Consider the following 23,296-nt stretch of genomic DNA (forward strand, 5'->3'; position numbering starts at 1 on the left):
TATTTGAATTGGTGATTATGGCCGAACATATAGGTCATGACCTGTAAAGCTGTGGAGATACAATGTATTTTTCTGTTGGCATTGTGTTTCCTGAGGAGAAACTTGGCAGCAATTAGATGGGTGTAGAGATAAAGGCTCACCCCCTATTATCTCTCTCTCTCTCTCTCTCTCTCTCCCTCTCTCTCTCTCTCTCTCTCTCTCTCTCATTTTGATTTCTGTGGCTCATCCCTGAACTGTCTGATGGCTATTTCTGAATTTTCCACATTTACATTTTTTGACCTAAACTCCAAAAATTGACAAATAATTTTAGGGTTGGGTTTTTATGTAAAAAAAAGAAAGAATAAATGAATGAGAGAGACACACACAGAGTGATAAATTGAAAAAGCTTGGGATTGGGGTGGGACTTTATCCCTTTCCTTTCACCATGGCCCAGTTACTGGTTCTTTTCAAGTCTTTCAGATTGCCCCAGAAGTAAAGTTTACTAAGAACCTTTGGAAAAGATGGAGGTAATCCTACATTGATCTTTATATTATTCATCTTTATTATGGTAGAGTGGTGTAATGACAGCTTTGCAAGGGCAATACTATATTATAGGATCTGTACTGAAACTGTTGATTCAGTTGAATGGTGCAAAAATGAAAAAAATTAAAAGAAATCTGCATTATTTTTTCATCACCTTTTAGATAAATCTGTCACTTCTTGATCTTTGATCATTTACTTTTACCAGGAGATTGAGGATTTAGCTCCCTGATATTTTTGTTTTTGTCCATTTTGTTTTGCATTATTTTAAAGGGTAGTTGCAGGTGATGTTTGGGGGATTGCTTTTATTGTTCTTAATTTTTTCTACAGCCCAGATTATTAAATATTTTTCAACCTCTGCTATCCCGCACCATCACGGTTTAAGACCAACATAGGTCTGGAACCCATATTGCATTCTCTAAAAGGCTAGAAAGGGCTACTTTGGAAGGAACATCTCTCTCTCTCTTTTTTTTTTAATTTGTGGACATTATTTTTGTTTCTAGTATTTCTTTATTTCACATTACACATCCCTGCAGAAGTTTTTTTTTAAAAAATATATAATTTGTTGCAAATAAATACATGAGAAGGTGACTGGTATAATCACATATAGGAATGTGATTTCAGTTATTTGCTTGGAATTGAAAAAATTAAGAAAATAAGTTGCAAGATTTGGATGTGAGGCCATTGATCTTTAACAAAACCCTTTGACTGGCAGTGTAATTATGAGAATTGAGGATAAACTGACCTTTAACCTTTTGGTGCTGTTTGCTGTTTGGCTCCCAGAACAAACTGCTGTGAAAGGCCAGAATGGCTGCTTACTCAAATGATAGTACCAGGAACGGTGATGGAGGAGAAACAGCTGCTTCCCTCTTCACTGTGCTTGATTTACAAGTGCAAGATTACTCCCATCTTCCTTCTTATTTATTCATTTTTTTAAAAAAGATAGTGTCTGTTCCAATAGAAGAAAATATATGTAGCTCAGGCTTGAACTGATAATGAATGTATTTGTTTCTTGGAGAAATAAACTGTAAAACGATAAGAAAACAAGTATGAACAGCTCTGCAATACTTCTTTGTTTCCTATAGATTATATTTATCTATTTGCTACTTTTATATCCTACTTTCCTTTAGAATTCGAGTGGGCAAGCTGACAATTTTGCCTCCTCAAGTAAGAAAACTCCAGAGATATTAGAGATGAGGCAGGTGGTGGATCTGTTGGACTGGATTTGCTTACAACAACTACAGGAACCATATGTTAGGGCTTGGATGGATGACCTCCATGGAGGCAGCTTCTCCCTGGTTCTGGTTGATGGGGAAGAGGAATACAAGATAGAATATGTGCTGGATTCTAGATCTGGAAGGGGGATGTTAGAATATTTAATTCCCTGAAAGGGCTAGCCTGACACAGAAAGATTGTGGGAAGTGATGGCAGATATATACATGTGCCCTACCTTACTCGCTAATTCCATTTGAAATTTCCACACAAGCTTCATCCCCCTTTCTGACATGCCAGACTTTGATTGACAGGAAGAAAGAGGCTTAATGCTCCTTTCTATGCTTGCCTCACAAGTTGCTGTTTAAGACTCAGACGTTGAACAGGAGAGAGAAGGACACATCCCAGCCTCTTCAGGTTCTTCCATTTCAGACTTGTCCATTGACCTTAAGAAGATGCCTGGGCATTCTTTGCAGGGTGGGTGAGTGCTTGAGGGAATGATCACTCTCCATGCATTCCATAGCAGAGAGGGAGAGAGCCTGAAGGGCTGGGTAGTGTGATGGAATGTTTAACAGAACCTGGAAACATGGAAGTTACAGGAGGAAACAGGGCAGTTATAGAAAAAAAGTCCAGGGGAGGGGGTAAAAAGTGAGAAAGAAACTCATGGAGTACCTGCAGCTTAATTACACTAGGGATAAGTTGAGCTGGAAAATTACTTTGGCAGGCTTTCAAGATTCTATTACATTCACCTATTAGCAATGAAGACCTTTCCAGAAATCCAAGTTGTTCTGGCTTCCTGAATATGCCAATTTTGCAGGGCTTGACATACTGATACAGGGCTTCTAGTCTCTACCAGAATGATATTACCCATGCTATGTTTACTGATCCTTTTCAGTCCATGTTTTGTTGTGAAGGCAGTGAAATTGAGATGGGCAGGACAAAAATGTTAAATTTTTTTTGACAGATTTGTTGGACCTTCATGTGGATATTGTGCTTAGGAAGATGGTGTGGGTTTCATTTGATGGTTAAACTAAGCACCATCATTCCAAGGAAAAGAAGGCAACCAACATCTCTCGGAGATTGCTCTGAATGCAGACTACTCAAAGTTGGCAGCATGGGTTCCCCCATTTTGAGATTGTTTTTGTTGTTTATTCGTTTAGTCGCTTCCGACTCTTCGTGACTTCATGGACCAGCCCACGCCAGAGCTTCCTGTCGGTCGTCAACACCCCCAGCTCCCCCAGGGACGAATCCGTCACCTCTAGAATATCATCCATCCACCTTGCCCTTCGTCGGCCCCTCTTCCTTTTGCCCTCCACTCTCCCTAGCATCAGCATCTTCTCCAGGGTGTCCTGTCTTCTCATTGTGTGGCCAAAGTATTTCAGTTTTGCCTTTAATATCATTCCCTCAAGTGAGCAGTCTGGCTTGATTTCCTGGAGGATGGACTGGTTTGATCTTCTTGCAGTCCAAGGCACTCTCAGAATTTTCCTCCAACACCACCGTTCCAAAGCATCGATCTTCCTTCTCTCAGCCTTCCTTATGCTCCAGCTCTTGCAGCCAGATCTTACTACGGAGAACACCATTGCTTTAACTATGCGGGCCTTTGTTGTCAGTGTGATGTCTCTGCTCTTAACTATTTTATCGAGATTGGTCATTGCTCTTCTCCCAAGGATGAAGCGTCTTCTGATTTCCTGACTGCAGTCAGCATCTGCAGTAATCTTTGCACCTAGGAATACAAAGTCTTTCACTGCTTCTACATTTTCTCCCTCTATTTGCCAGTTATCAATCAAGCTGGTTGCCATAATCTTGGTTTTTTTGAGGTTTAGCTGCAAGCCAGCTTTTGCACTTTCTTCTTTCACCTTCATCATAAGGCTCCTCAGTTCCTCTTCGCTTTCAGCCATCAAAGTGGTATCATCTGCATATCTGAGATTGTTGATGTTTCTTCCAGCGATTTTAACTCCAGCCTTGGATTCCTCAAGCCCAGCTTGTCGCATGATGTGTTCTGCATACAAGTTGAATAGGTAGGGTGAGGATATACAGCCCTGCCGTACTCCTTTCCCAATCTTAAACCAGTCCGTTGTTCCGTGGTCTGTTCTTACCGTTGCTACTTGGTCGTTATACAGATTCTTCAGGAGGCAGACAGGATGACTTGGTAATTTTGAGATTAGAAATGCACAATTTGTAAGTCCTAAAATAGATTTCATGTTGTTTAATTCTCCCCCCTCCCCCGCATATAAATCTTCCTCCAAACAGTTGTGGAAAAAGAATGAAAAATCCTCCTGCCCACTTTGCCTCAAGTTACCACAAGCTTGCTTACCCCTATTTACTGCAGCATATATTTTTTTACAGTGAAGGATTTCTGCAATAAATCTAGGTAAAGTAGTAAATTGTCTTGACTTTGTTAGAAGTTCTGATATTTGTGTGTGTGTGTATGTGTGTGTGTGTGTGTGTGTGTATTTCAAATTTCATTCCCATGCTGCAAAATCATTTGCTGTCTGAAGTGTTGGCTTTTATTCTCTATGCAGGTAGTGACCTGTTCTCCAGAACCTGGTTTGGCTTTGAATGCTCAAGTGTTTACAAAGCATGAAGTGCTCTATTTCAAACTCTCAGATGTGTCTGAAATTTACAGTGAAGTGGAAAAGGATTTGAAAGATGTCAACACAAAGTGGACACAATCTCTGCATTGTACTTGTCATATAAGTGTTTTCTGTGTGTCTCTGATTGTTGGGCATTTCTGAAGAGACTTTTATGTACATTCGTATACACACCACCCACCCAGATATATAATACTCATTTCTGGGGGTAAACTTCTATTGAAGTCAAACATTTAAAAAATTGGAATAAAGCCGAAGTTACAGCTGTAAGCTATATCCAGTTATGACAAATGCTTAATTTTCAAATAAAACTTATTTTAGGGTTTTTATGTTTTTACTAAATTAGGTTTCAGTACTTCAAAGAATCTCATATATGCGTAGAGGACAAGCACACGTATACAAGTTTGTTTGAAATAGTGAAGCATCGTTCTGATATAAATCTGAATTTTCTTCCGCTAGAAGTGCCTTATACTATTACCAAGTAGCTTATGGTGTAAATCAAACATCTTTACGTTTTTTCAGAGGGTAGATTCCAATGATGGGGAAACATGCAGTAGTTTCGCAAGCTTATTGCATGGTACACATGACCATCTGTGATCAGCTTTAGTCCCAGTCACAAAAGTGCAAACTCTCAAACTGCTTGGAAATCTGGAACTGAGGACAGCAGGGAAAACTCTTGGTCAGACTCATAGACCTCTGGAGCTAGCCATGATGATGAAAAAATTATGTGCACAGTGATATCACGATGTACTGTATACCCCATCCTTTCGTAATTACTTTCCAGTATCATACACATGGGACGCGGTGGCGCTGCGGGTTAAACCGCTGAGCTGTCGATCGGAAGGTCGGCGGTTCGAAACCGCGCGGCGGGGTGAGCTCCCGTTGCTCGTCCCAGCTTCTGCACACCAAGCAGTTCGAAAACATGCAAATGTGAGTAGATTCATTGGTACCGCTACGGCGGGAAGGTAACGGCGTTCCGTGAGTCATACTGGCCACATGACCCGGAAGTGTCCTATGGACAACGCCGGCTCCAAGGCTTTGAAACGGAGATGAGCACCGCCCCCTAGAGTCGGACACGACTGGACTTTACGTCAAGGGAAACCTTTACCTTTACCTTTACTATCATACACAAGTATGTAAATCAGTGTGTTGTGATGTTGACTCATGTCTCATCACTTGCCTCCCCCTTGTTCTTCCCATGGATGTCTGTAGTCAAACTATCGATGATTATCTGCCTATATAGTAACCTTTTTACATGGCTATCCCATGGCCATGTCGTAACTCTTTTACATGACTATTCCATGGCTCCTGAAGAGGGCAAGACATACTGGAGAAAACCCTTAATACTTACTTAGTTATCCACCTATACCATAACTAATTTTAAGACTGATGTAAAAGTCAGTCTACTTTTTGCTTCTTACAGTTTTGAACATTTGTGTAATAGCTCTCCTCTCCTCTCAGTTCAGAGTTTTGATGGGACAACATTATTGCTGCATCTTGCTACAGGATCAAATGTGCAGGTTCTAGATCCTATTAAAGCAATGTTTGTTTGTTCCAATTTAAAATGTGTCATCAACCTTGTTCTTCCCCTGGGAGTATGAATCACCTGCACTCTTTTTTTTTTTTTGGTACTACCCAGCCCTGAAAGAGGAATGGGAAACAACTACCCAATTTCTCCTCATCCACATCAGGAAAATTCAGAGATGTTTAGTAGCAGTTTCTGTGCCAGTTTCCTGTTTCTCACAGGTTGATTCTTCATAGTTCTAATTTATGTCAGTATTTCTAGGTTGTGCCACATTACTGGGAGATGTTTCCCCCCCCCCCAGCTATAATCACCATATATCATTCAAATGCTGATACAGTAAAACCTTTTTGCAGAAAAAAGGTCTTGTGGAGGATTTCTAAAGTTGTGCAATAGGTTCTGTCTTAGCATAAGAAACATGGAATTTTAAAATGACAAACTTCCTGTTAGTGATCTATTAAACCAGCTGTGATCTGCAGGAGAGAGTCCAGGAAAATGAAACAAATTATAAATAACCAGCTCAGAGGGAATGACTGAACTTTCCTCCAGAGACTGTCCTATTAAAATAATATAAATGCACTTAGGTCAAATTCTAACCTCATTGTCACCACTGTTGTCTCTACAGGATACAAACTTTAAATGAGCACATAACCTTTTGAAGGGAATTATTTTGAAACTTGTCAGATACCTAGCAATGTGGATTTGTTCTTTGAAAAATGAATTATATCAGCCTTGAATTGTGTTATGTAAGGTATCTGTACTGGTGTTTTTGTGACAATGCTAGCAGCTGCATAAATTTGGTAGCATGATAAATAGATTGGAGCCTCCTAGCAGAGAGTTTTAACATTATTTGATTCATTACGGGTCATTCTATTCCTTTGGAGTCTCCGCTTGTTATATTAAATGTCAGTATGAAAGTGCTCCCATTAATCATGCAAAACTTGGTGTGCATTGAAACTCATATTGCACAGTAAAAAGTACCAGCAACTTCCAATAAGGTGATTACTCCATGGGTCAAACCAGGCATGATATATATTTTGCCCTCAAAATTTTTCCCTGCAGTTTTCTTGGCAAGGTTTTTCAGAAGTGGTTTGCCATTGCCTCCTTTCTAGAGCTAAGAGAGAATGACTGGCCCAAGGTCACTCAGCTGGCTTTGTGCCTAATGCGGGATAAGAACTCATGATCTGGTTTATAGCCTGATGCTTAACCACTACAAGAAACTGGATCTTTATGTTAAACCATGCTAAATCTCCATTAGCTAAGGCATGTCTTTCTGCTGCTTGATTAAGACTTCTTTTGCAGAAGGAGTTTAGGTGAACTGTGTTTTGGTGTTTTAGTTCTGTGTTGCTGCTAGGGTTTTATTTTTATTTGTTTTGAATTATTATTAGTATTATGATCCAATTCTCTTACTGTCTCCTTACAGTAAAAAGAGATTACAACAATGTTAATCTACTTCCACTCTGATATTATTATAAGTTGCATACAATAAACCTTGTGTATAAATTATGCTATTGGCGTCAGGGCCAGCCCAAGAACAATGTCAGGTCAGTGTAATCCAGACTCTAGTTCTTTATTGCTTTCATGATACAGACAGACTCTTGCCAGACTAAAGCTACTCTAACTGACCTAAGGGTAAATAATCTGGGAGACTCTAGGGCAGAGCTACCTTGAACCTCTTAACTTTCCCAGCAACAGACTCTGGATTGTGAATCCTCTTAACTGCTTGGAATGTGCTCCCTCCTTCCTGGGAATCAGTGGCAGCGCCGGAATCCACCACAATTGGATCCGTTTGTTCCAGTGCACCTTAAGGATGTAGATAGAGTTCTTGGATGAGTTTATGCCACCAAATTCCATCTTGCCTGATAGTGGCTCAGAGGGAGTTGCTGAGGGAGATGCTATGTTTGATCATGGATATTTTCCTTCATTGGGAGGGGATATCATCTGTCTTGAACGAGTTGATGATATAACTCTTCTTTTAAAAAAACATGTTTATATCCCTGTCTTTAAAAAAACTTTACAGCAGTGTCAATTTCATCTTTTCCAGTCAAGGTAGGTCAGAAGGTGGTGGTGGATCAGCTCTTAGTACTGCTGGATAGTTTTCTGGGTCTATTTCAATCTGTTTTCAAGACAAGTCATGGCATAGAGATGGTGCTAGTTGACCTAGTGGATGATGTGAGAGACCAAGATAGGAATATTTATGCTCCTGGATATTTCTGCAACTTTTGATGTCATTGGTCATAGTTTCCTCCTGGACTGCTTTGGGAGGTTTTTTGGGTGGGAGAGGGGAGGAGCAGGTCATGGCTGTACTATAGTTCTAATCCTATCCTGGGGGCAAATTTCTGATGAAGGTATTTGGGGAATACTATTCCACCTTGCAGCCTCTGTGGTGTGTGGTGCCATAGGGTTCTTATTCCACCTCCCTTGCTGTTCAACATCTGTATGAAGCTGCTAGGTATGATCATCAGGAAATGTGGATCTGGCTGCCGCCTTTCTTTAAATTTAGGAATGCCACGTTCCTGGGTGGCTCTTTCAATAAATTGTGAAACATTTGATGGGGTTTAGATCTAATACATCTGGTCCCAGATTACATGGTCAGTTCCCAAATGTTTAATGAGGTAGTTGAACATCTGATTTGAAATTTTGCAACTATTCTATTGTGTTTATGTATCTTATCCAAATATTCTCCCATGGCAGTGATGTCAGAATTGTATATAGGTGAGCCTGGTGATGTGGTGAGGAGCTGTGTCCTTGTTGCTCATTACATGAAAGGAAAAACTAAAGGGATATATAATCCAAACCACCCTGTAGTTGGGAGCTATCTTGTAATTTTGGTACAAGTTCAGACTGGATGATCACATGAATCAGATTGATATCCAATGCACACAGTTTTTATAAACCAGTCTTCCCTATCCTGGAACTTGGCTAGGGAGGATAGGAGGTATAGTCCAATGTCCTCCCTTTGGGAGGGAGATGGGCGGTGATAAAATTTGATAAATAAATAAATAAAAATAAATATATGGGGCCTGATACCTCTACTACAAGGTATTATAAATAGGAGGTAAATGTGTGTGTATTTTGAAAAATAGCAAGCATTTCTTCTGTGATTAGATTAATAATTTATGTTTTTTAAAAAATATTTATCTTGGCAGTGTTTTAGATGACGAGAGCAGCAACCTGCGACAACAAAAGCTTGACAGACAGGTAAGTTTGTAAAATGTTGTTTGCGCTTTTTCATTTTGAAAAATGGCACTTACTCAACTGGATTTGTCCAGTATAAGGGAAATATATTTTATTTAGGATAATAAATAAACACGTTTGTTTATCATCCTAAATTCTAGGTTAGAATTTAGGATAATTATTCTATTATTTCATCCACAGGAGAAATCAGGGTTGAATTATTAGCTCCTTTCTCTTCAAGAAATGTGTCCCTGTCAATTACAAATTAAATTTTCAAGGGTTTCTAAGCAGATTTGTTTTACATTTAGAATCTTTGTATCTTTATGTTTGGGGTCGTGGTGCTGGAGCTTGAGCACCTCAATGATGCCATGAGCTAAACCGTGAAGGGCCACACAAGACGGGAAGGTCGTGACAGAGAGGTCAGACTAAATGCGATCCCTGGGGAAGGTAATGGCAACCCACCCCAGTATTCTTGCCGTGAAAACTAAATGGATCAGTACAACCAGAGATATGTCGGTATACCATCGGAAGATGAGACCCCCAGGTCAGAAGATGGTCAAAATGCTACTGGGGAGGAACAGAGGATGAGTTCAACTAGCCCCAGACGTGATGACGCAGCTAGCTCAAAGCCGAAAGGACGGCTAGCAGCCAACGGTGCTGGTGGTGAACGGTGAATCTGATGTTCTAAGGATCAACACACCATTGGAACCTGGAATGTAAGATCTATGAGCCAGGGCAAATTGGATGTGGTTATTGGTGAGATGTCAAGATTAAAGATAGACATTTTGGGCGTCAGTGAACTGAAATGGACTGGAATGGGCCACTTCACATCAAATGACCACCAGATCTACTATTGTGGACAAGAGGACCACAGGAGAAATGGAGTAGCCTTCATAATTAATAGTAAAGTGGCTAAAGCAGTGCTTGGATACAATCCAAAAAACGACAGAATGATCTCAATTCGAATTCAGGGCAAGCCATCTAACATCACAGTGATCCAAATATACGCCCCAACCACAAATGCTGAAGAAGCTGAAGTAGAGCAGTTCTATGAGGATCTGCAGCACCTACTGGACAACACGCCTAAAAAAGATGTTATTTTCATCACAGGAGACTGGAATGCTAAGGTGGGCAGACAGTTGACATCTGGAATTACAGGTAAGCATGGCCTGGGAGAACAAAACGAAGCAGGACATAGGCTGATAGAATTTTGCCAAGACAACTCACTCTGCATAACAAACACTCTCTTCCATCAACCTAAGAGACGGCTTTATACATGGACTTCACCAGATGGACAACACCGAAATCAGATTGATTACATCCTTTGCAGCCAAAGGTGGCGGACATCTGTACAGTCGGTAAAAACAAGGCCTGGAGCTGACTGTAGTTCAGATCACGAACTTCTTCTTGCACAATTTAGGATCAGACTCAAGAGATTAGGGAAGACCCACAGATCAGCTAGATATGAGCTCACTAATATTCCTAGGGAATATGCAGTAGAGGTGAAGAATCGATTTAAGGGACTGGACTTAGTAGATAGGGTCCCAGAAGAACTCTGGACAGAAGTTCGCAACATTGTTCAGGAGGCGGAAACAAAATACATCCCAAAGAAAGAGAAAACCAAGAAGGCAAAATGGCTGTCTGCTGAGACACTAGAAGTAGGCCAAGAAAGAAGGAAAGCAAAAGGCAACAGTGATAGGGGGAGATATGGCCAATTAAATGCAAAATTCCAGAGGTTAGCCAGAAGAGATAAGGAATTATTTTTAAACAAGCAATGCGCGGAAGTGGAGGAAGACAATAGAATAGGAAGGACAAGAGACCTCTTCCAGAAAATTAGAAACATTGGAGATAAATTCCAGGCAAAAATGGGTATGATCAAAAACAAAGATGGCAAGGACCTAACAGAAGAAGAAGAGATCAAGAAAAGGTGGCAAGAATATACAGAAGACCTGTATAGGAAGGATAACAATATCGGGGATAGCTTTGACGGTGTGGTCAGTGAGCTAGAGCCAGACATCCTGAAGAGTGAGGTTGAATGGGCCTTAAGAAGCATTGCTAATAAGGCAGCAGGAGACGATGGCATCCCAGCTGAACTGTTCAAAATCTTGCAAGATGATGCTGTCAAGGTAATGCATGCTATATGCCAGCAAATTTGGAAAACACAAGAATGGCCATCAGATTGGAAAAAATCAACATATATCCCCATACCAAAAAAGGGAAACACTAAAGAATGTTCAAACTATCGAACAGTGGCACTCATTTCACATGCCAGTAAGGTAATGCTCAAGATCCTGCAAGGTAGACTTCAGCAATTCATGGAGCGAGAATTGCCAGATGTACAAGCTGGCTTTAGAAAAGGCAGAGGAACTAGGGACCAAATTGCCAATATCCGATGGATAATGGAGAAAGCCAGGGAGTTTCAGAAAAACATCTATTTCTGTTTTTTTGACTATTCTAAAGCCTTTGACTGTGTGGACCAATACAAATTGTGGCAAGTTCTTAGTGGTATGGGGATACCAAGTCATCATGTATGCCTCCTGAAGAATCTGTATAACGACCAAATAGCAACAGTAAGAACAGACCACGGAACAACGGACTGGTTTAAGATTGGGAAAGGAGTACGGCAGGGCTGTATACTCTCACCCTACCTATTCAACTTGTATGCAGAACACATCATGCGACATGCTGGGCTTGAGGAATCCAAGGCTGGAGTTAAAATTGCTGGAGGAAACATTAACAATCTCAGATATGCAGATGATACCACTTTGATGGCTGAAAGCGAAGAGGAACTGAGGAGCCTTATGATAAAGGTGAAAGAAGAAAGTGCAAAAGCTGGTTTGCAGCTAAACCTCAAAAAAACCAAGATTATGGCAACCAGCTTGATTGATAACTGGCAAATAGAGGGAGAAAATGTAGAAGCAGTGAAAGACTTTGTATTTCTAGGTGCGAAGATTACTGCAGATGCTGACTGCAGTCAGGAAATCAGAAGACGCTTAATCCTTGGGAGAAGAGCAATGACCAATCTCGATAAAATAGTTAAGAGCAGAGACATCACACTGACAACAAAAGTCCGCATAGTTAAAGCAATGGTGTTCCCCGTAGTAAGATATGGCTGCGAGAGCTGGACCCTAAGGAAGGCTGAGAGAAGGAAGATCGATGCTTTGGAACTGTGGTGTTGGAGGAAAATTCTGAGAGTGCCTTGGACTGCAAGAAGATCAAACCAGTCCATCCTCCAGGAAATCAAGCCAGACTGCTCACTTGAGGGAATGATATTAAAGGCAAAACTGAAATACTTTGGCCACATAATGAGAAGACAGGATACCCTGGAGAAGATGCTGATGCTAGGGAGAGTGGAGGGCAAAAGGAAGAGGGGCCGACAAAGGGCAAGGTGGATGGATGATATTCTAGAGGTGACGGACTCGTCCCTGGGGGAGCCGGGGGTGTTGACGACCGACAGGAAGCTCTGGCGTGGGCTGGTCCATGAAGTCACGATGAGTCGGAAGCGACTAAACGAATAAACAACAGCAACACATGATTTGTCTGGTTTTGGATTAGTGTGTTATATAAACATAACCATTGCAGTTTGTAGAACAAATGTTATAATTAGTATGCATATTATGATTTATTTAATCAGCCTTCATTAAGTATACCATAAGAACATCTAGGCCTTCAACATGGTGCCCTCATGATTGATAAAACTTCTCTTGGTAACTGCCAGGTTTCCTGATTTTATTTTTTAGATAAATTTGGTTTATTTTTTAAAGGATTTATTTTCTTGTAAGGAGATTCCAAAGGTATTTTTACAGAGTGCCAAGGATTTGCTTTTGAAACATTATAGCCATGGAAAGCTTACCTGGAGAACCAATAAGAGAAGACAAGGAATAACCTGACTAGTTTGTTCTCTGGTATTTTTTTAAAAATTGGGCACACCATTTTGTGAGATAGCCCATGACACATCAAAATTCCAAATGTGCCTACTGACCCAAAACTTAGCCAGAACTTACCTGGTCAACAACTTAAGAGCAGAGAGGTTGAAGTAGTCTCCTAGTAAGCACTCTTCCTGGTTTTCTGCAATAGTTATGGCTATTAGGCTGGGATACACAGCTTCCATTGGTTCAAGGACTACACCAGGCTTGGTGAGGCTTGCTGGAGGCTTGGGTGAACCAAGAGTTAAAATGGGCAGGGCCATAACAAAACCCTTACAGGCCTTTGTACAGCTTTATCTGGTGTACCAGTTGTGCCCTTTCCTGATCAGGAGGCCCTTCAAGCAGTCACTCATGCCCTAATCACCTCACAGCTTGCCTATTGCAATGCACTCTACCTGGGGCTGTCCTTGAAGACCACTTTGAAGCTTCAGGTGGTTCAGAATGCAGAGGCAGGGGCAGTTACCAGCATGCCTCAGTATGCCCATGTGACACTTCTGCTCTGCAAGCTGCGCTGGTTGCCAGTTTGCTTCCAGGTGCAATTCAAGGTGCTGCTTATGACCTATAAACCTCTACATGGCATAAGGCCTGGTTGAGGGACCCCCTATCTCCTATGACATCTTCATGGCCAAATTCAAATTGATAGGTGGGAGTGCTTCAAGTTCCTTCGATCAAACAATCAGGACCCAGGAAGCGTACCTTCTCTGTTGTAGCACCTGTGCTCTGGAATGAGGTTCCCCCTCCCAGAAGATCATCAAGACTTGGCTGTACTCCCAGGCCTTGGGCTAGAGGGGTGGAGCCCCCTTCATGGAATATGTCGGGTTGTCTGCCAGGTTCGCCATCTTTTTTTTTCTTTTCTAGTTTTTGTTGCATCTCAACCAGGAATTAATCTGACAATTCATGAAATATTATTCATCCTATATTTGTTTTTAAGCCTATTGGGAAAGATAACCATATTTTTATACCATATCTTTAGATTGGTTCCAGGTAAGTGGATAAAGGAGTACAGTCCTCTACAACACCTGCTTCTGAGATGCTTCCTGATCTTGTTCTTATTCTTAAAATGTCTGGCTTTCAGTTGTTTTCTTTTAATACTGTAAGCGTTGTTTCTTTTCACACAGGTATTAGCAAAAGTGCTGATGTTTTGATAGTGTTAAGATCAAGTAGGATAATGTTCATTTCAGAGAATGAGATACAGAGAAACTCTTATGCCCACAGCTTCCATCCTGCTGCAGCATTTGAATTGATTCTTTGTGTCTTCGTATTCTTCCTAGAGAGCATTGCTAGAACAGAAACAGAAGAAGAAGCGTCAGGAGCCAATGATGGTTCAGTCCAATGTTGACAGCCGCACAAGGACACGTAGAATGAAACAGTCTGAAGAACAAGCACCGCTGGTTGAATCTTACCTCAATAGTAACAGCAGCGCTATCTATCATGGTATATACCAATTTATTGTACAGTTTTGTGTGGACTGGCAAGATGTGTTATGCCAATAAATCCCTCTGAGAATCATTTAACTGTAATTTTAGCCGAGAGAGAGAGAGAGAGAGAAGAGTTTGACTTAAATATAACTAGCAATTAACTTTGTGTTAAGTTGAATTGATTTAAATATTTATTAGTTTTCTCACTGCCATATGATTGCCTGTTGCACAAATAAAAAAAATATATGCTGGGCAGGGTAATAATGTTCATTTGAAAATTGGTAGAGCTACTCAAATAGCTCAATAACAGTTTAAATATATTTATTAATTTATGGAGCTTTCCTGTTAAAAATTGCAGAATGTCTGTTTTTAATTTTTTTCTAGGATTAAATTCCTAGTGTTTTAAGGCAGAACTCATACCAATATTTGTTCATAAATGAAGGCACTTTGTCTATTTCTTTTTCAAGTACTATAGGGGGTAAAACTTGCACATTTTTCTTCCTCTTTCAAGACTAATTTTCTATTGCACATTAACCACCTTAAATGTGGTAATGGAACTTGAAAGTTGTATCTAAAAAATCTTACTTTCAAATATATTGTTTCACTTGGAACAAAGAGTGGGAAAACCTTATTTTTGTCAATAGGCAGCATTTCTGAGGACTAAATTTGGGAAGGCTGTGCTACAACAACCATTTTCAATTTTAAAAACATTTTTTGCAGAAATTGAATCAAGTTCTATATTTCAGTATTCTGTAAACTTCCTTAGGAGCCAGTGTTTGAGATTCATTGGACCTACTTCAACAACATGGTTAGTGGTTTGAGGGCACTCTCCGCCTTTTAGCTTTTAGCTTTGTATATTTTTATAATGGTTTTTATTACCTTTTATTGTAAGCCGCTGAGAGTCTCTTATATAGTGAGATGGGCAACGTATAAATTTGATCAATCAGTCAGTAAACATACTGACTTTACTGGTGGATCTAGGAGTGCACAATCACATCAACTGGCTCAAAAAATCTAAATTTGGAAGTTCAGCGTCCCACCCACTGTCTGTGGTCCTCTAAGGCCACTGAACCAGGAAAATGTTGACAGTGGCAAAGTCTCATTACATCATCTGTCCCTTTTCCATTGACCAGGCAGCTAACAGTAAGCATGGTTTAAATCAGTGAAGCCAGTCAGTGTTTTAGCGATATATTCTGTGCTGCCACACACTGACAGTGAGTTCTGAAATGGAGACAGCTGTTTTTCCAACAGCTCTTTCCAGCTCTTTTTCTTGGAAAATTAGGTAAGCACAATTAGCTAACTGACTAACTTACTTGTTTTAGGTATCCCCAGATGCAAGTGACTGGCTGGAATTAGATTACTCTTGTGCATGAATGGATTTGTTTTGGGATGAAGTTAACCTGCACCTCCTACCCTGGGATTAAATGACTGGGTCAACTGCACTCTTTAGAGTGTTCTTCCTCTCCCCTCTTGGTCCATTTAAGTGTGTTGTGGGAACAGAGCCATGTGGACACATAGTTTTGGTACACATTTCAGATAAAGAACTTTGCTGTAGATCAGAAGTTCCTAAACTTCTTGGTTCATGACCCCTTTAGTGTCTCAGTATTTTTTTTTCACAAGGCCCCTAGGCCAAAAGAAATAACTAACAATTGTATTTATTAAGTAGTTAGGTCCAAATTTAAAATATCCCAGGGTGCCCCTGTGAGTTTGCTGTGGTGTTCCAGGGCACCACAGTGCACAGGTTAGGAACTGCAGCTCTTGATTGTTAAATCTGGAGCATTATTTTACTTTGAGCCAAATGGCAAATTGTCAAGTTCTACAAGAATTCAGTTAATCTGTCAGTTGGTATGTGTGTGTTCTAGCATGCTTTGTTAACAAGCATTAGTTTTCAAATGCTTTTAATATTTTGGTTCACTCAACAGAGCAGTTGAGAAGTGAAAACAAGTCCAGGGGAGAGGAAGGGAAAGTCCTATCATATGAGTAGAAGTTTCCTTTCAGAACGTAAGATATAAACAGTAGTATTTTTCATTTTCTAAATTATTAGACCACACCATTGTCAGGAGAGAAAACAGAGTCTTTGATAATGGCTGGTTTAGTAAGGAGAGGTAATAAGGAACCTTATTGTGAGGTTGATTCAATTCCTCAAAGGATGCTTTCAGTGGTGAACAGGATGAGGTATTCCTGGGATGTGCAATTAACTGCTGTCTGCGATATTCACTCTTTGGTATTCAGAGTTTCAAAAATCAAATATACAACAGAAATAACTGACTTATCATACCAAAGACCCCAGATTTATCACTGTACCAGTTAGGCCACAGATGTCTAATTTGCATCTCACTGTTTTGCTAAAACAAAAATCCTCTTCCCTAGTGGTCATACATCAGGCTGTGTGAAGCCTTGAGGGGACACTTCATTTTGATTGAAACCTCAGAGACCTGTGCAAAGCCTCAGTCAGCTTTTGAGGTGGGTTTATGAAACATTGAGGTGGTTGGTACTCATGGAAGGCCTTTGTCAGTCTGCATATGTCAAAGACACCTCTTCCAGTAGTTCTGCAAAAGCAACCATCTGAAAGAAAGTACTTGCTTTGATGAATGCCGCTAAGGTGGAACATCTTGCCACAGATCAGATCATTTCTTTGATCTAACTTGAGGCAGCTCCATGAAGCATTGCCACCTCACGCAGGCCTAATCATTTATATATGCAGTTCAGAATGAATTCATATAAATTCATACCCTGTTCAGAAAAGGGTAATTGGATTCTGTACTAATTTACTCAGGGTAAATCATGTTTTATTTATGCTATCTGTCCATCTCATAGAGATTATAGTTCTCCCTCAGATTGTCTCAGGGAAGAAGGGCTGTTGCTTTTCTTAATGAGCTTTAGCCTGGTAGAAAACAAATTAATAGGTCATCGAACAAATCAATCCAGAGTTCTCTCTCGAGGCATAAATGACCAGGGTCAAATCATCCTACTTTACACACATTATGCCTAGCTTTCTAGAGAATGCTGTAATGCTGGGAAAGATGGAAGGAAAGAAGGGGAAGAGGACAACCAGGAGCAAAGTGAATGAGCTCAGTTATAGTGGTGACAGGTGCACCGTTGGAAGACCTGAAGGACCAGGTTAGGGACAGATTGTCATGGAGAAAAATCTATGTGTTTGCTAAGAGTCGACACTGATTTGATGGCATGTAATCAATCCTCAATCAGTGTTGTATAATGCAATAACTACAGATCCACTTGTTTCATGGGTCTTTCCTTAATTCAGACAGTTTATAAATTCAATAGGCTTAGAGTATGCAGAATTTACTTAGCATTTTGGATAGAGCATTCTATATTTTGGCCACAGATGTTAACTGTTGCTGTTTCAGCCATGTGAGACTTTCCCCTGTATCAAGAAGTAAGCACAGGGACAATCTCTAGCATGGCTTGCCTGAGGCCTAAAGCTGCTTGGCTAGAAACTGGTAGGGTTGATTGCAGGCCGATATTGCCAGCAGTCTCTTCTAGTAGGTAGATGCCTGCACCATGTGTGATCCCTGCCATAGCATTCCTAGAATTTGGCAACTAAAGGGAATTAAGCCACGTCTCAAAATTGTTGAAGGATATTAAAGGAATTCTTGATTTTTTTTTACAAGGAAAATAATTTTTCTGATAACAAAATATAGTAAAATATAACACTAATTGGAAATGGAATCTATTATGTGTGCTTCTTGCTATTTACTCTATTGTGCTGCAATTTTTATAAGCTGTTCTTCAAATTCTGGCTTCCCCTTTATGTACTTCCATTTGAATATGCTTATCTGGCAATCCCATTCATTTGTCTTCGAAGTTGCCTCCCTCCATCATTTCCATACTCTGGTTTAAACCCACCTCTTCAGAAGAATGACTTTTTAACTATCAAGTAATTAGCTCCTTTCGAGCTTGCCAAAATTTACTCAGAATATATCAGCAAAACTAGATGCATAGTTTTTTTGTCACACAATTAATGGTATCTTTTTGTCAGTAGATACTGCATTGTATGTCTTTAGTTTCACCAGCCATCAGATTGGTATCTTTTGGTCATGGAAGAAATGTGTACTTTCCACGCTATGCACTGTATTGCATTGTATTGAGGGATTTCTAAAGTAAGAAATACCAATTCAGAACATCTTTGGCTTATTCTAAACTGGTACACAGGAATTCAGGTATATGATTAGACTAGAATCTTCTCTCTATTGAGCTGGATGGAAGCCACACTGAACTCAATTTGGGGCTTACTTCTGAGTAGACATATACTGTATAAGATTGTAGTGAAAATCTCACTAGAAATGGCATTTTTATGTTGCAGGGTGAAATATAATTATTGTGATTATATTTATTCATTATGCAATTTGTCCTTGGCCTGAATCACAAGAGACTGTAGGTAGCGAACAGATACTAATATTTAATCTGATTGAAAACTGTATCTCTTTTATTGTGTATTATTGTATCTTTGCTTTTGTTGCATTGGCTGTGAAGGTTGCTTTTGTAAACCTTTCAAAGTTAGTTGATAAATAAGATGTTTAAAAATAGTAAAAGTAACCACAGTAGTGACAAATAATACAAAATTATACATTAATACATTAGAGCTAATATTAATATTGAAACCAGGTTTTTACCTGCTTCTGGAAAGCCATGGAAGTGGGCGCCATCCTCATCTAGAGGGTAGGACATTGCAATGAAGGGAAGCCTCCACAGACAATGCCTGCCACTGGGCACTTTTCAGTTGCATCTCATGATAAGTGGGACCTTTAGATTATTCTCTGACAATCTGGGCCAGGCAGGCACAATACAGCTGGGAAAGGGGATCTCTTAGATATCTAGTCCTGAAGCCATACAGAGTGTTAAAGGCAGAGAACAACACCTTGAATTTCACTTGGAAACACCATGGTAGGTACTCCAGCTGAAGTTTCTAAGTGGTCTTCAAGGGCAGCCCTGTGTTGAATGAATGAGTAAAGTAATGACAGACCATCCTCCACACATCCTGATCCAGGTGGGGATGATCTAACGGGAAAGTTGGTTTTGCCAGTGCTACAGATGCTTATGTGAGAAGTCAGTTTTGTGAATTGGGCTATTCATGTAGAAACCTACATTCTATTTCTACAGTTGTTCCTGCATTATTTCCAGTTTTCTCTGTTCAGATAGCTGTGATTGCTATCCGTGAGATAGCATAGTCACTCGCTGAGATGGGCGGCTATAGAAATCAAATAAATAAAAATAAAATAAATAGACTTTTTCTACTTTATCACAGACATTTGTGGTCTAATAGAGGCTCCTGCTGGTTTCATGTCAGGAAAATAGACTTTTTTATATTGGTCCTAGATTCTGTTATATAACTTATATAACAAATAGTTTGAAAGAGAAAAGTTGGGCAATTTTCTGATATACTATTTTATTTTATCTATTTAGGGATATACAAGGTTTTGGTGTTTGTTTTAGTGGGATGTGTGCTGAAGCACCATTTATTAGCTGGAGCAAAGCAGTGCAGCCAGACTATGATATTTGGGAGCATTCGAAGTCCTTTGAAGAAAAGCTTTGGTTGAATCTTTGTCAAGATGAAGTGCTCCGTCAAAGCTTTGCAAATCCCTAAATTTTCTTTATTATTCAATTTTATGTTTATGTACTCATTATTTGAGAGAGCCAGTATGGTATAGTGGTTAAAGTGCTAGATTAGGAGAAGGGAGGCCCAGGGTCTAGTCTGTACTGTAGTATAGTAGCCAGCTGTGTGGTCTTGGGCCAGTCATTCTCTCTCAGCCCTAATCTGTGTCAGGCTCTGTGACAAGCTGGCTGATAAATAAAACCCATCACTGCATCACGTACTGATGGCTTCGCTGTAGGAGTTAGGCAAGAGCAACTCAGAAATAGATGGACCCCTGCAAACATGCAGGACAAATGCTAAGAAGGCCAACAGCATTGTATGCAGCATGTTGCATGATGATATAATCATGGATGTTTCGTCATTCCCTTGCTTCTTCCTCCCCGCCTCACTCCTGAAGCTGCCTGCTCTTGAAAATGTCATTTTGCTGTTTTTATCACAAAGGATCTAATTTTAAATGTCCAGAAAAGAACGGGAACCTCATGCTCTTCAAATGCTTTGAACTATGGCGCCTCTAACCACAGCCAGCATGACAATATTAATTACAGGTAGTCCTTGAGTTACAACCACTCGTTCAGCGACTGTTCAAAGTTACAGCGGCGCTGAATGAGGGGGACTTACGACTGGTCCATGAAGTTGCAACCATTGCAGTGTCCCCACGGTCACGTGATTGTGATCTGGGTGCTTGGTGCCTGGCTCATGATTACAATGTCTCAGCAAGCCGCAGTCACATAATTGCAATTTCTGATGTTCCCTGCTAGCTTCCCACAAGCAAAGTCAATGGGGAAGCCAGGAGGAAGTCACTCCCACTCCTGCTGCTTTTTCACCCACCTGTGCTCCCTAATGCCTGCCCTTGCACCCCCAACCCCCTGTGGCATTTGCCTGCGCTCTGTAGCTCCTGCCCATGACACCCTCTTGCACCCTGCAGCCCTGACAACCTGCCTCTTCCCACTTAATGACCTGCACGGTATTGGGGTTACAGTGGCAACTGGGACTGCAGGATTGCCATTGCCAAGTGATGTGGTCACATGAAATCACGCTTTATGACCGTATCACTTAGTGACAAATTCTGGTCCCAATTGCCATCATCATCCAAGGACTACCTGTAGTTATGGGAGTTGTGGTCCAAAGCACTTGGGAAGTACTAGCTTGTCTACCCTTTTGTATGGAATCATTATCAATCTTGGATCATAAAAGGTCATGTGGATTGTTCACATACTTGCTGACATAGATAAGAAAACTTAAGCTCTGATAACCATTGAAATAATTCCCTTTCTTTAATACCAATTCCTAAAACTGCAGCTCACAGTAATAGCTTCAGGCTAAATGCTAATTAAAGTCTCCAATTACTGATATAATAGGAAGGCAAGTGGCAATTGTAAAAAGGTTTTGTATATCTTAAAATAAACAGTGTAACAACACATACAAATCAGTCTGCAGATTACATGCTTTAGCGAATATTTGATATTTGTTAGGACTCACCAGTTTCACTTTTGGAATACTGAGGAAAAAAAGACTTCCTATGATCACATATAAGCTCAGTTTGAATGATCAGACACCAGTTTAATAAACCATGAGGCAATAGTTTCATGCACCCACTTCTCACCCTTTTACCATAGTTAAATATAGTTTGGTAACTAGTAATTACAAGGAACTATGCTTAATATTTTCAAAGTAAGCCAGTTTTAAAGTTAGCTACTAAATCCTGGGATGTTTAGGTGCCATTATAAAATACCCTTGGTTCTGATATAATGGGAAGTTATGATTATGATTACTTGCGATTTTCTGGTTTGCTTTGCCAGACCTGAGTGCTTCTTGAATAATTTCACAAGACCAATGATTCCTTTTTGAAAAATTCTGAATTTCCGTATAACTACACAGTGTGAGAAGAATGTTCAGATCACAGATGTGATTTTATCAAATGATGATTGCAAGATAAATGTGGATTATTGAAATAAACTATTCAGTTTGTTGTAACCATCAGGTAAAGTAATTGCTTTAAGAACACTTCAAATCTATGAAACTAAGTGACATGACGAGTCATTCCCATTGGCAATACATTCTACAATCTACATAAAATTTTAGGGAGTGTTTACCAGTCAACAGGGAAATCATATGCAGACTCCCTTTAAATCCTGTGAAGTTCAGTGGGGTTTGTTCACAAAGAAACAGGATTGTACCCTGTGTTTCAGTACTCCTTAACGGTTTGTCCTACCATTAAAATGACTTCCATGCTAGTAATCTCTTTGTTTTTAAGTTAAAGTTTAGCATCCTGGCTGCCCCCCCCCCCCGAATTTAAGATAAGAGATGCTAAAGCTGTAAAAATGTTTTTTTTTAGAAATAAGATCCATTTTAGAAAAGAAAAGACATATCTGTGAAACTGCATATCTTTGGAAAGCTCTAAAACTGTAATAATGATAACATTTAAGAAAGGAATCCAAGGACTCCCTTGTTCAGCATGCCTTCTGGTGGGAACACCTGGGTTCTGGAATAGCCTCCCATGGGAAATCAGACTTATCCCCATATTATTAACTTTCCAAAAGTTGTTGAAATTTTAGAGAGCGTATGGAAAGTATGAGAATGCCGTTGAGTGTTTTGGTTAATGTTGTCTCTGACACACCGTTGTTTTGTAATGTAGTTTTAGTAAGTGGTTTTGTTTGGTTTTAAAGTGTGGGTGTATTAGCAGTAAGGTTATTGCTTAAATTCTTTTCCTGTGAACTGAGAGGTTGATATGATTGTGGTATTAAATAAATATTATTGTTAGATATTCTGTGTCAGAGATGTGATATATTTTGGAAGCAAAGAGTCATATTGCACTTTTCACAAAAACATTTAGGGCCAAATTAGTGGATAGGACCAGCATTTGTCCCTGTTGTATCATATTCTATATGTGCTGTGGGTGATGTACAACTGTTTTTTTTTTCCTTTCATGGAGGATTTTTGCTGTTGAAACTTGTATATATGGGTTTCAAAAGAGGAACCCTGAATATATTATGAAACTGGGTGATTTTCATTTACTTTATAGAAAACACTGCCAAATGGTTTGGGCCAATAGGGATATTGATAATTTTTGGATCTGTGTTATGGATATTCTCAGAAAATGGGAGGAATTTGCCAATTTACTAAATGGTTATCATGGGATCACTCCCATTTATGATGAAAAAAATCTAGTGAAATGGCCTCTTGCTCTCCTTTTTAATTCATCAGGATATGTTTCTACTTTCTCAGCTTATTTTATTTTATTTTATTTTATTATTTTTTTGGACACACTTCCAAATAAGAGTGGTTTCCAGCCACATACCATTTTTAGTTTCTAAGAG

At 39.8% G+C, this 23,296-nt stretch overlaps 1 protein-coding gene across 2 annotated transcripts in view; it reads left to right on the forward strand.

Moving 5' to 3' along the window:
• The window catches only part of TUB (TUB bipartite transcription factor), a 138,792-nt gene that overhangs the window by 80,978 nt on the left and 34,518 nt on the right, over positions 1-23,296 (forward strand). For both annotated transcript variants that reach the window (XM_063289424.1, XM_063289425.1), the window contains exons 2-3: positions 8,994-9,045; positions 14,219-14,381. In XM_063289424.1, coding sequence (XP_063145494.1) covers positions 8,994-9,045; positions 14,219-14,381 — 215 coding nt within the window. The remainder of the gene's footprint in view (positions 1-8,993; positions 9,046-14,218; positions 14,382-23,296) is intronic.

The sequence above is a fragment of the Candoia aspera genome, chromosome 1, assembly GCF_035149785.1.
Source record: "Candoia aspera isolate rCanAsp1 chromosome 1, rCanAsp1.hap2, whole genome shotgun sequence".
In the NCBI taxonomy this organism is placed as follows: Eukaryota; Metazoa; Chordata; class Lepidosauria; order Squamata; family Boidae; genus Candoia; species Candoia aspera.